The sequence below is a fragment of the Pteropus alecto genome, unplaced genomic scaffold, assembly GCF_000325575.1.
Source record: "Pteropus alecto unplaced genomic scaffold, ASM32557v1 scaffold86, whole genome shotgun sequence".
Taxonomy (NCBI): Eukaryota; Metazoa; Chordata; class Mammalia; order Chiroptera; family Pteropodidae; genus Pteropus; species Pteropus alecto.
In genome coordinates this window covers 16,161,220-16,174,328 of record NW_006442109.1, presented here as the reverse complement: position 1 = coordinate 16,174,328, position 13,109 = coordinate 16,161,220, and the positions used below count along the sequence as shown (strand labels likewise).

The 13,109-nt window shown below is 49.7% G+C and overlaps 1 protein-coding gene across 1 annotated transcript in view; it reads left to right on the top strand.

The window, feature by feature from the left end:
* Window positions 1-12,889, top strand: part of CGNL1 (cingulin like 1) — a 92,735-nt gene extending 79,846 nt beyond the window's left edge. The window contains 5 exon segments of the mRNA XM_025038883.1: window positions 6,027-6,110; window positions 6,824-6,948; window positions 7,917-8,025; window positions 8,509-8,672; window positions 9,762-12,889. Of these exon segments, the coding sequence (XP_024894651.1) occupies window positions 6,027-6,110; window positions 6,824-6,948; window positions 7,917-8,025; window positions 8,509-8,672; window positions 9,762-9,891 (612 nt within the window). The 3' untranslated portion in view covers window positions 9,892-12,889.
* Window positions 12,890-13,109: the final 220 nt, after the last annotated feature.

Here is a 13,109-nt window from a genome sequence, read left to right as displayed (position 1 = left end):
CCCTCCCTCCCGTCCTTCCTTCCTAAAATGATACTAATCTCAGAACGGCCTTCTGTTATATTGGTTGTTCAAAAACCCAATGTGTACAGTTGGTTAATAATAATTTTCTTTTCTCATGACTGAGTATCATTTTTAATACCAGCCAGGAGTGTATGCTCACCAATCCCTTTACAGCCCAATGGTAAACACAGGTGATGGGGTTAAATATTGTTATTAGCAATCATAAATATCTCTGGCTTTTCATTAACCCAGAAGGCAGCTGCTTCTAATCCTGAGAGTTGGCTCGAGTCATAAAACCCATTGGAATCTGATACTGTTATTTCTGATCAGAATGCTCAGCGTTTCGCATTCTTTCAGTCCAGCTGAGATAAACTGTTGCCTTCAGCTCCCAGTTCTGTTTTTAATTCAACTGGAAAGTTTTTATTTGGTCTATTTAATGTAGCTGAAGGGTAAACGGCACGTAAAGCACTAAGCTTGTATAAGAAATATTTTGCCAGCCTCAGATTTACTTCCCTCGTCAAATGAGGAGGCTGGCCAAGCCGGAGGCTTTATTATTTTTTTTCTTGCCAGTGTGGGTTCAGGATAAGAAGGATCTGATCTGGAATATTTTCAAGTCATTGGACTAGTCCTAGGGACCACTATATTGGGCACAGCTAAAATACTCCTGGTTTACGGTAAAGCCCATCCTTGGCAGCAGTCTCTGTAAAACCATGTGATACTCCTTATACAAAGCTCCATGTGGCAGATTTATTTTATAATTTACTGTCAGGCTGTCCTTATTGAAGAATTAAAGGAACCCTATCATGTTTGCCAAAAACCTTGGTTTCCAAAAGACTCACGAGAAATGGACTGCCTGGTCACAGCAACTGTTAGGTTTTATGGTTACACATGTGTTCCTTCTTGCACTTCACTCTGACTTATTTTATACTTCCATTTTAATAGCTGCCGTCTTTAAGGGGACATATTTATTGTTTGTTTTATTTTGTTTTCTTTTTTTTTTTTGGAGAGTCACCATTTGCCTGGGGCTGTCCAGGGAGGTCTTGAACCTGCAGAGGCCTCCTGGATGCTGCTTCCTGAGAGTGCCTCTGCCCCCAGGAGGAGGCCCATTTCCTGGTGGGGTCCAGATTTTCCAGTCAAGGGCAATGAGTGAGCAAGACTTTGGCCAGTGGCTGCTTCTTTTAAGTGGCAGAATTTGTCTTGAGTCCTGGGCCCAGTGCTGTGTGCTGTTTGGCGAGCCTTGAATCCCTCTACTGTAGACACATCGTCCTTTTGGGCTCCGAGGTCCTCGCCAGAACTACCCCTGCTTGTAGGATTGTGCATCGTTGAGGGCTCTGGCCCTACAGGTTTGCTGAGAGGAGAAAAGGAATATATGATTTTTAGCCAGAAAGCCTGGGATAGAATCCCAAAACTGCTTCCGCCATTCCTGAACCGTCCACCTGGAAAGTGGGGGTGCTCACATCTACCTCAGAGGGTGCCTGGAGGATTAATGGGCTCCTACATAGACGCTCAGAGTTGCTCAGGGCCTGTCGCCAGGGGCTCGTGATACTTGGTACTTCCCTAGGTCCTCGGGTCCTCAGGCCGGAGCACAGCTGCAGAAGTCACCACCTGACCCCCTAAAAGCAGATGCTGTACAGCTGCAATGAGCCCCTTGCCTCTGCTCTGCTGGCCTTTTTATTGTCTTTTGGAGTTTTTGGCCTCACATCCTGCAGCAACTAAATTTCTAAATTTCTTTCTCTACAAGCCTCCAGTTCTTCCTTATCCCTTTACTTTTGGGAAAATAGTTCTCTTTCTCCCTCCCTCCCTCCCTTCCTCTCTCCCTCTCTCTCCCTTTCCATCCTTTCCTCCCTCCCTCCCATGCCCCCAAGCTACAGGAGACTGCCTCCCCCTAGGTCCTGCTCTTTCCTAGGCTCAGAGAAAGAGGTTCTCTCGCACTCTCACGCTGACCCCAGTGCAGGGCCTGGATTCCATCCCTCCCTCGCTGGATGCTCACCCTTCCTGTCACACTCCCTTCTCATCACATCAACTTTTCCTTCCTCCAGGAGTCTCACCTTCGCTGCTAACAGGTGCAGGGCATCTCTCTTGTCAACCCCTCTGTGACGTCCCTAGCCCTCCAGTTGTAGCTGTCATCTTGTCACCACTGGAGTGCTGGAGAAGAGGCATCTCCCTCGCCTGCCTTTATATCCAGAATTTTCCTAGTCTCTGTAGTCTGGTTCTCTCTCTACTGAACCTTCCAGAGTGAACTTCCTGTCCAGCCCAGGTGCTTTTGGACAGGTCAGTGTCCCGGTTTTCTTTGTGTCTCTCCCAACAGGGTGGAGGTGGGAAGGGCTCCCCAGGGCACGGTTCTAGCTCCCCCTCATTCTTCATGCATTTCTCCTTGGTGAGCTCATCTGTCCTGTGGCTTCACCTGGCATCTCCCAATCTCCCCACTTGTTTCTGAATTCTCTCCTGGACTCTCGGGGTAGATAGGGATAGTAACAGTACCTACCTTATCACATGGTGGTAAGGATTACAGGAGTAACGCTATAAAACTGCTCAAGACTTACATTAGCGAGTGCAGTCATAATATTATAATGGGCCCTGAGTTACCGCTCCCTGTCTGCCTCTCCACCTTATCTCTTAACCTGTCCCCTAACCCCCGACATGCCAACTTAGTCCTTTTAATTCTCCAGCCCTCGCTTCCTCTTTCTACCTCCTGCTCTCTCTCATTGGTGGTTCCACAGTTTAGAAAGCTGCAGTTCCTCTCCTGCCCCGTTCTCCGCCCTGCCTGACACTGACCTCTCAGGTCCCAGCCTAGGGTCCCTTTCTCTGGAGAATTTCCCTGGCCTTTTAAGTCTGGGCTGTGAGCCCTGCTGTGCACTCTACCCCAGCACACTGTCCTTCTCCATTGTAGTAACACTGACTGCATGCACAGGACTTGTTCGATTGTCCCTCACGAGGCTATAATGAGGGTGGGTGCTTTGTTGGTCTTTTTGTCACTATGTCATGGGGCTGACAGTATAGTCTGAACAAATGGACAAACCCACCCCATCATTCCAGGCCACACCTGCCCCAGCACACAAGCGTATGCTTTCACAAACTCACTCTCACCTTGATAGAATGGGTCTTTTCCGAGGACACTCCTAAATGTCTGGAGAGGTGGGGTGGCTACTCTCACCGGAGGTTGGAGGCAGGGGCCTCTGGCTTCCTCAGAAGGGGAGTTACACAGCATCCTGAAAGGTGGAGGAGACAGAACGTGCTTTCACTGTGTCATAGGCCAGCTCCAAGGGCCCTTACGGGCCGTCTCATTCAAGTTCCTTGTTTTAGAAATGAGGAGTCTTCCTCCCTAAGTCGAGGTGACCAAGGTCACCCGCAAGTGTACACAGAGCCAGGAAGGGAAACTGGGCCACTGCTGCTTGTCTGTGTAATTACTTCCCATCGCGGTGAAAGTTTAACCGTGTCCTCAGTGAAGTCCCGGCCTCGGCTCAGGGGGCGTGCACAGAACGCTTTCCCCCGGGAGGCATGTCACGCTCCCGTGGTTGAGCCATGATGACGCCCTCCATGCGTGGTGTCGTCTGCTGGTTCACAGCCACGCTCAGAGTGGGCTGTGAGCCCGCATTCGTTACCCATGGAGTTGTCCCTGCGCACTCTTAGCAGCATGTGATTCTCGAGGGCTTAGGGCCAGGTGGAGTGAGGGCTGGCTGCGGGCGAGGTTTTATATGCTGTGCCTGCTGACTCTTTGCATGGCTGGCATTTTTCCTCTGGTGCACACAAAGATGCCCTAGGGAGACCGACTGCCTCCCTGGGTCTTGGTTTTTTACGTGACAGCTGTGTTTGAACCCTAGGTCTGTTTGAAGTCTTTTCCCTGAGTTGGTCTAGAGAGAGCAGGTGGCGTGGGCAGTGAGCAGTGGGTTCAGCCTGGGTTCTAGTCCTGCTCCCTTTAGTTACATGTGTAGCTGTCCTGGGCCTCAGTGTCCTCTGCTGTACAATCCTAAACCCCCATGTTTAAGAAGCCTGCCAGGCAGAAATGCAAAAATGTGAGCATCATTATTATTTGGACCACATAGGTACCTGCTCCTACAGGCAGAGTCCCAGCTTCCCACTGTGGTATCTGAGGCCTCCTTGTCCAAGCCCTGCCCATTGAGTCTCATTCCTTACCACTCCCTGTCGTCCACTCTAGGACAGCCACACCATGCCACTTGTCATTCCCTGCACACACTGTGGTTGAGAGAGTGGGAAATGAGAGCAGATGCAAGCCTAACCCAGCATGGTGGTGTCTCCTCTTATTATTTCTGGGACCCCCAGGTCTTGCAGTCATGGCAGGGAAGGGGTGATCTTATCTTTTACTCACTAGGGTGAACATCAAGTGAATTCCAGGCCAGTTGAAGCTGTTACACAGTTTCCCCAGCATCCAGTGTGGACTTCTGTGTGTACACCTCTTACCCAGGTTGGGCCGTCCTGAAGAAGGAAGGATGATTTTATTTTCCTGGCTCACCTTAGTCCTCCTGGCTCCTCAGAACAGTCTTGAGAACAGGGTCTGGGGCCTCAACTCTGAGGCTTATTTCTTCACTGTGGCTGAAAGCCCACTGGGGATGGAGAATGGAGATGCTAAAGGGCAGGCAACTGAATTTCTTTCCAGATGCTGCTCAGCTAGGCTCATTTCCTATTAATATAGAAGAAATCCTCAGTAACATGTGGCCTTTGCCAGGTCACCTGGAGCTGCCCAGTGTTCTTGCTGACGTCTATTTCTGACATAAGGGAGAAATCAAGCCATGCCTAAGATATGCTAACTGTGGAAGCCCTTTCTGTAACTTGAACTTGTGATGCAGCAGTCAGGAGCTCAGGGGAATACTAGCTTCCTTCATTACTAGTTGTGTAGATCAGGGGTCCCCAACCCTTGGGCCCTGAATCAGTACCAATTCGTGGCCTGTTAGGCTGACATTCCCACAGCAGGAGGTGAGTGGCAGGTGAATGAGCGAAGCTTCACCTGTATTTGCAGCCACTCCCCAGCACTAGCATCACCACCTCAGCTCCACCTCAGATCATCAGGCATTAGATTCTCATAGGAGCACCAGCCCCTGGTGCCAAAAAGATTGGGGACCGCTGGTGTAGATCTCAGGTGAGTTGGGTGACTGACCCATCCCGATTTGCCTGGGACTTTCCCAGTCCTAGCATTGAAAGTCCCTTGTCCTGAGCACATCCTTGGTCCTGAGCAGCTGAGATGGTTGGTCACCATACAACTTGACTGATTCCTCCAAGCTCTGATGTCCTCAGTGGAGACAGTATGACTTACTTCTCAGCGTTGTTCTGGATGTAATAGTTCAATGCATGTGGAGGGCCAAGCAGGTGTATCACTTTTTAGAGCTGCTGGAACAAAGTACCACAAACTGGGTGGCCTAGAACAACAGAAGTTTGTTATCTCAGTTTTGGGGGCCAAAGTCCAAGTGTAGAAGGCCTTATTCCTTCTGGGCCAGTAAGAGAATCCTTCCTTGTTTCTTCCTAGCTTCTGGCAACCTTTGGCATTCCTTGACTGTAGATGCCTCGCTGCAAACCTGTCTTCACGTGGCGTTCTCCCCGTGTCTCTGTCTTCGCAAGGCCAGCATCTTCCTTCTGTGCTTGTCTGTCTCTACATTCAAGTTCTCCCTCTTTATAAGGACCTCGGTTATATTGGATTAGGGCTCCCCTCATTGTCACTTGATTACTTCTGTAAAGACCCTGTTTCCAAATAAAGTCACGTCCGAGGCACTGTGCGTGGGGAGCGGGGTGGGGGGGTAGTTTCAGTATGTCTTTTTGGTGATGGCACAGTTCAACTCACAAGAGCAGGGTTAGCCATGACTACTGTTGTTACTTCTATCATTACCTTTGCAATCATCAAGAAACCAAGAGTATGTAAGACACAGCGCCTGCACCTAAGAGGAGAGAAGGCAGCAGGCCGCCATCATGAAGGAGGGCTGAGCCGGTTGTCGGAATTCAGTATCCGGAACCAGTTCAGCACAAAAGATCTAGGAACAAGCCCTCTGACTCCTGGGCTTTTGCTCTTTTTGGCGTAGATGGAGCAGATGAGGAATGAGCTACTTCAGGAGAGAGCTGTGAGGCAAGACTTGGAGTGTGACAAGATTTCCCTGGAAAGACAGGTGAGGGCAGCCGGCACCGTGAGCCCCTCCCTCCCTCCTTCCTCCTCTCCTTCCCGCGGCTTGGAACTAGAAACCCTCGGCGCCTCCTTCCCGTAGCACTCCAGGAACTCTGGGGTGTACCTCACCCAAGAGAGGTATTTCTAAGACCTTTCCCAGAGGATTTTCCCAATAATATTAGCTATGCCTGGAAGTTTAGCAGCTGGGGGAAGGTGGAATTGTAAGGCTTGTCTTCTAGATAACCTTCTAAGGAGGGCTAAATTCTAATGTAAAGGGAATAATAAAGAACCAGTGTCACCAAACACATGAGTTGCTAACAATGCTTACTTGAATCATTATTTCTTGTACATGCCATCCATGTCAATTCTTCACTAATATGACATGTGATATTGGCAAAAGAGCCTATTTCTCCTGCTAACAGGTTTATGAAAGGCCAAGGCCATTTGATATCCAAGAGTCCTAGGCCATGGCAAAGATTTCACTTAGGCTTACAAGGGAATGTCATAGAATCTGTTCTTTGGCCTGCCGGGGGCCGGGGTGCAAGGCCTTCCCCTGACAACATCCCTGGCTTCCCTGGGCCCTCTGGGGCCACCCGTCTTGGTGTGGAAAGCAGGCCTTATCGCAGCCACTGACCAAACGCTGGCTCCATCTGTACTCTGCTGTGCACAGAGAGTATGGCAGACACAGCCCTTCACAGTCTCCCTGTCTGATTCCAGAACAAGGACTTAAAAAGCCGGATTATCCACTTGGAAGGTTCCTACAGGTCCAGCAAAGAGGGGCTGGTGGTACAGCTGGAGGCCAGGATTGTGGAGCTGGAGGACCGCCTGGAGAGTGAGGAGAGGTGAGCCTGGCTCAGCTCTGGTGCAGAGGCCTGATGGGCAGCGACAGTCACATTACAGAGTGCTTTGCTTTTACATTCGTATCTCTTCCCATCTTCATAAGCCTTCGTGTGAGGAAGGCAGAGCAAGTATAGCCTTGTTGTTGTTTCCATTTTGCAGATAAAAAAACTCAGACCCATCCAAGTAAGTTCTTGAGGAAGGTAGTATGGCCGAATATAGGTATGGCTGGATTAAAACTTAAGACTTCTGCTCTTAGTCCATACCTTTCCCACTGTCCTTGCTGCTCTTTTCCAAGTCCCCTCAATAGGACAGGCTGCTTCAGAAGCTACTGAGCTTGAGCTGTAGAGAGGCGAGGGGGCCAACTCTGCCTTGGGGGCCAAGAGTATCACTCTGCTGGCCATTTTGTCAGAGCCGGGTAGGTCTCCCCATAGTGGGAGGAAGGGACATGGGATTAGATGACCACACTCATTCCAACACCACGATTCTCTGCCACTGGCTCTCAAACAGCAGCCCGAGAGCCAGCACCCAGTTGAACTAGACTCGCCTCAGTTCTTACTCGTGGTCCCTCTCCTTCCTTGAAGAGGTGTGGGTGTGTGTATGTGTGCATACATTTCACACTATCTGTTATCAGTAATACTTTTGGGGGCTGGGCTGGAGCAACCTGGAGTAGACCTCACACGTTAATAATCTGGCAATCTGTGACCCTCTGCCCTAAAAAGTAAAGCTCAGGGTGGGAAGAACTCAGGGGCAAGTCTAGTTCCAGCTCAGGCCCTCACTGGCTCTGCAACCTTGGGCAAGTCACTCCCTTATCTGAGCCCCTGTTTCTTCATCTGCCCAATGAGTGGCCCTCTCCTTGTGTATACTTGTGTGTCTCTCTGACCGTCAGCTTTGAGTGGACCAGGCAGCCCTGGGCTGGGCCTCCTGTGGGGCTGGGTTGAGGGTTCACCTTCTGCTTCCCACACCCTTCCAGGGATCGGGCCAGCCTCCAGCTCAGCAACCGACGGCTGGAACGGAAGGTAAAGGAGCTGGTGATGCAAGTGGATGATGAGCACCTGTCGCTGACTGATCAGAAAGACCAGGTGAGGGACCTTTTACAAGTTCATTCTCAGATGAGATTATATGTCCCAGGTTGGAGAAGCAAGAGGGTGGCGAGGCCTCCTCAGGCAGGCGATGGACTCATGGTGGACTGACCATGAGTCTTGTCCTTCCACTTTACCCAGTTACATCATAGAACTGTCCCAGGTTGGAGAAGCAAGAGGGTGGCGAGGCCCCCACAGGCAGGCGATGGACTCGTGGTGGACTGACTCCTGTCTTTCCACTTTACCCAGTTACGTCATAGAATGGGGCCTATTTGGCTGCATTAGTAGGGGATTTCAGCAAACTTCAAACTCTGTCAGAGTCTTATCTCCATTTTCCCATGAGACTGGCTGCCCCGCTCTGCATGTCCTGGTTGCCTGGAAAGAAGGTGGCTGGACTGCTGGCCTGTCCACGTGGATGCTCTTCTCCATCCCAGCTGGGCTGGTTGATCGGCCAGCACTAACCTGCCCTCTCTCCCAATACAGCTGAGCCTGCGCTTGAAAGCAATGAAGCGACAGGTGGAAGAGGCTGAGGAGGAAATCGACAGACTAGAAAGTTCTAAAAAGAAGCTGCAGAGGGAGCTGGAGGATCAGATGGATGTGAACGAGCAGCTGCAGGGGCAGCTCCATGCCATGAAGAAGGACTTCAGGTGGGCAAGTGTGGGGACGCACAGCGGCCCTCTCCCTCCGGCACTTGAGGAGAGCTTGTTGCTTTCAGGGCATCCTCGGTCCTGTTGTCTCAAGCCAGTTTCTTGCTGTCACCTTTCGGGGATCGTCCCATCCTAGAGTTGAGAGTGGCTATGCCTACTTCAGTCACCCCACATGCTCAGTAGGGTCTCACATGTGTCATTCTCATACCAATGCCCCAGGTTAACGAGGCAAATATTATTCCTGTTGTCCATAAAGGGAAACCGAGGCTCAGAGTAGGTAAGACGAGCTCACACCACCATGGAGGGAGAGGCTCCTGGATCAGCCCTTAGGACTCTTGCTTCTATGTGAAATAAGATAAAGTTTTGATTCATATCCTCAAGAGAACTAGGATAGTCCTAGTTTCAGGAGAGCGCTGCTTCTAAAGCTTCCCCACCATGGTCCTAAGGGGCAGCAGCTTTCCCTGCCCCAAGGTCATTGCCAAGGATGTTGGGGTAAGGGGGTGAATTAGGTTCATGCTCATCCATGGAGCTGAGCCTTTCTTGGAGGCTGACTATGCTGGCAACATAGCTAGTTCTTTCATAAATGGGCAGAAAACTCCACCCTGTTGAGAATCTTATACACAGGGCCTGTCTATCAAGAGCCTGGCCCCAAAGCTGGCATTAGGATGCAACATTTAAGGGGGCACCAAAACTCTCGGTGATCAAAATAGATGATATTTAATGCAGAATTTTAAAAAAATTAATGCAAAAAGTCCATGGTGAACAAGATAGCAAAATTTTAAATTAAGACCGTATCCATAACAGCATCCTGATGAGCCATACTGGAGCTTGAGGCAAAAAGAAAAATCAGTACTATTGATCTTGTCCCAGCCCTGCCCAGCCCACCCTGCTAACACTGGCCTCTGTGCTGAGAGGTGGGCATTTGCTCCCTGTTGCCTCAGGGACTGGCAGGTGCAGACCAGTTAAGTTCACATGCTTCCATGCCACTCAGTGGGTGGAGGGACAGGAACCCGAGACCCTTCTTTCATCTCCAGATCAGAGGTGAGTCCCAGTCCAGGGCCAGGAATCATTCTTGATTTGTTTCAGCAGATTGAAGAAGCTGCCCAGCAAAGTGCTCGATGACATGGATGACGACGATGACCTCAGCACTGATGGAGGAAGCCTCTACGAGGCGCCACTGAGCTACACTTTCCCCAAGGACGCCACCAGCCAGATCTGAGTCCGTTTCCAGGGAGTGGAGGTGGCCTATCATTCCTCACTGGGACCCTCAGCCGCCCGCAGCAGGAGGCAGGAAAGGCAGTGTCCCCTGGAGCCAAGACCCATCACTGCCTCTTCACATAACCAGCCAATTCCCCCACGCTTCATTCCTACTCAGATCTCTGAGTGGGGATGCAGCTCTTGTATCTTAGACAGGGAGCTATTGCAGTTTAAATGTTGAGATGCCTGAGGCCTAGAAGCCACTACCCATTGGGGTGTTTTGGAAAATGTAATTTGGCAGGCTGAAGTCCCTTCCGCACAGCTGTCTGCCAAGCCATTTGCATTGCTGCTCCTGCTCCCTCCACCCTCCCCATGTCAGGAAAAAGGGTCCAAAATGCTAGTTACTATTTAATAGCCACTGTGCAGGGATGGGGGTAAATGATGTACAGACTGTACATATTTTAAACCAGACCTTGTCCTGACTGCTGCTGTTCCATTTTGGAATGTTACAGAGGCTTCCTAGGGTGGCTTGTTTGTCAAGTTCACACATCTATATAGAGTATTATTTTTTAAAATATGATGCTACTAGATTTTAAGTATTAAGGAGCAGAGGCAAGAGAGGGAAGGTTGAATAAAGACCACTTTGGACATCAAAGTTGGAAAAAAGGAATTGTTCTGGTGACAAGGGACCTGAGAAGAGAAATTCAGGTGGTCTTGGTAAGCAGCTTGTTTACCATAGAGGGAGAGTCAGAAAGTCACTTGTATCTGTGGCCTTGGTTGCTTATTTTATCTAGAATTTTGTTATAACCTGTGAACCATGCTGAGATCAATTCTCAGTCACCAATTGCAATTTATTTTACATGGGGGTGGGGGTGGGGAGACTTGTAAGTAGGTTCTGGACAAATGCTGTGGTTTCTAGAAGGATGGGCTCCTCCAACCATTTCTTATTGGTCCTTTCCTTCCTCCTCCCACAGCAAGGTTCTGACCTGGGCTCTCCTGGCCCCTGAATGGGGTAGTTGCTGGGTGGGGAATAGTAGGGTATGGGGGCAAGGCTCATGGACTTAGGGATGAGGATGAGGCGGGTGGTGTCTAGTAAGGTCATAGGGAAAGGGAGAAGGGAGAGGAGATAAGCAGGTGTGTGTGGGTGTGAGTAGGAAGGAAGAGGAGAAGTTCTCGAAAGCTGGGGGGTCGAGTATAGACCAGAGGCAGATTGAGCAGGATCTAAGGTTTATGTCAGAAAACGGTTGCTAGAAACAGGAGTCAAACAGAGATGTGTCTGCAAACTGCAAGGCTCCTATCAACTTCCTGGGACAGTGGGTCATCGGTAGCACCAGGCAAGAAGTGACTAGGATTGGGTGAGGCCTGGGGCAAGGCCACATTGCAGGGACAGAATGACTGGTAGCATGGCATTGGAAGGATGTGGGGTATCCCAGCGCTTCCTCGTGGCCTCCCTGAGGTCACCTCCTACTGTGTGACAGTGCCCAGACATGCCCAGAGGCCAGGTCCTATCACAGCTGGGTTCCCATAGGTCAGGCCAAAGGAAAGAACCTTGTGAGTTGTGAATACTAATGGGACAGAGATGATAGCGTTAAGCTGCTTCCACAGTGTCCCCAAGCATCCTAAAAGATGGGAGGCTGGTAGACCTGAGAACTCCATGACAGTTGCCATGAGAGAGCAGAGAATCTCAGTGCCCTACTTGCTCCAGGTCACAGAGCACACAAAACAGGATTCAGATAGATTAGCCTGGTTTAGGGGCAGGCATCACTGCCACCACCCCCTTCCCCCAGCCTCTGGTGAGGCCCCGGAACAGGAGAGCCAAGCCCTTTTAAACCTTGGCTGGATGGAGTGGTTCTTGCCTCTGCTTACTTATTTGGGATGTGGAGAGATTCTTCCCTTAGGCCATTCATTCATTTTGCAAATATTTATTGGGCATCTCTATGTGTTAGGCATGGTCCTTGGCTGTGGGAATAGAGCATTGCATAAAGTGGATCAAAACCCCTCCCCTCCTGGAGCACAGTCAGGGGAAAGTGGGTGATGGACAACAGCCCTAAAAATGGATGCAGCGGCTGAGCCCCTCTGTCCTCTTGGGGATGCAGCACTCCTGTGGTTGGTTGACCGGCTCACTGGAACTCCCAAGGGTTTCTATGACCCTCAATATGTTTTTGATTTCCATCATCATTAGATATTTGCCAAGAAGACTGACTAGTTATGCCTCAGCCCACTCATAACTACAGCTGGGGGATGAGGAAAGTCTGAGGCCCAAGAACTTGGGAAACAAGTGAGTATCTGTCTTGGTTTGTGAAAAAGTCCTGGCCCCCTCATGCTGGCCAGTTTCTTGTGGTTCCCTGAGACCGGCTGCAAGAAACAAAGGTGCCCATGAAAAAGAGCACAGAGATCACCATTCAGAAGACTTGTATCTTTACCCTAAAAAATGGGTCATTTTAATTGTTAAAATGTGCCACCCTACATGATATTGGAGCTGGCAGTGAGCTGGACACATGCAGTGTAGATTCGGCATGGGAAGAAGACTAGACTGGGGGTTAAAAGAGATATTTTCAAGTCCTGATTCATCTTACCCCAATGACCTTGTTGGGTCACATACTGTCAGAGCCACACATTGCCCAGATGACTAGAGCCCAAGGTCCTTTCCAGCTCTGACATGCTCTCATTCTTTGATTTTATTATATACACATTTTTTTTTCTGTTGCTTTAATAACTAACCCTACTCAAGAATATTTTCTTTAGCTAGCTTGAAAAAAAATATTTAATATACAAGTATGTGGCCAAATGCAATGCTGAGGAGACAATCATCATATATCTTTATAAATTTTTTTTCCCTGCTTCTGAGTGTCATTCAACAATGCCAGTAGGCTTATTCTGTTGGATTTCTACTTTCGGGTATAGTTTGATTGCTTTGGTTTGTCATGGGGAAGAGTCATTCTTATGCAGCTACCTCCATGTAAATGAACTCCTGGATAAAGCAAGATTGCCTTTCAATAAACAGCGTCAGCCAACGGGAATCTCGACTCCCCCATTATTTTGACTCCCTTGTTCTCTCCAGAGCTTGGCTCCATGTCTGCCAAGAAACAGCCAAGGCGAATGGCTGGAAGCTACTTGAGGAAGTGGAACTCGGTGGCATCCCAGGCCTGGGAACAGTTTCTGAAATAGAAGAGTGGGGTGCAGGTCAGTGATGAGCACTGAGAGAATTGGTGTACCTGGAAGGTCGTGATGTTCTGAGGA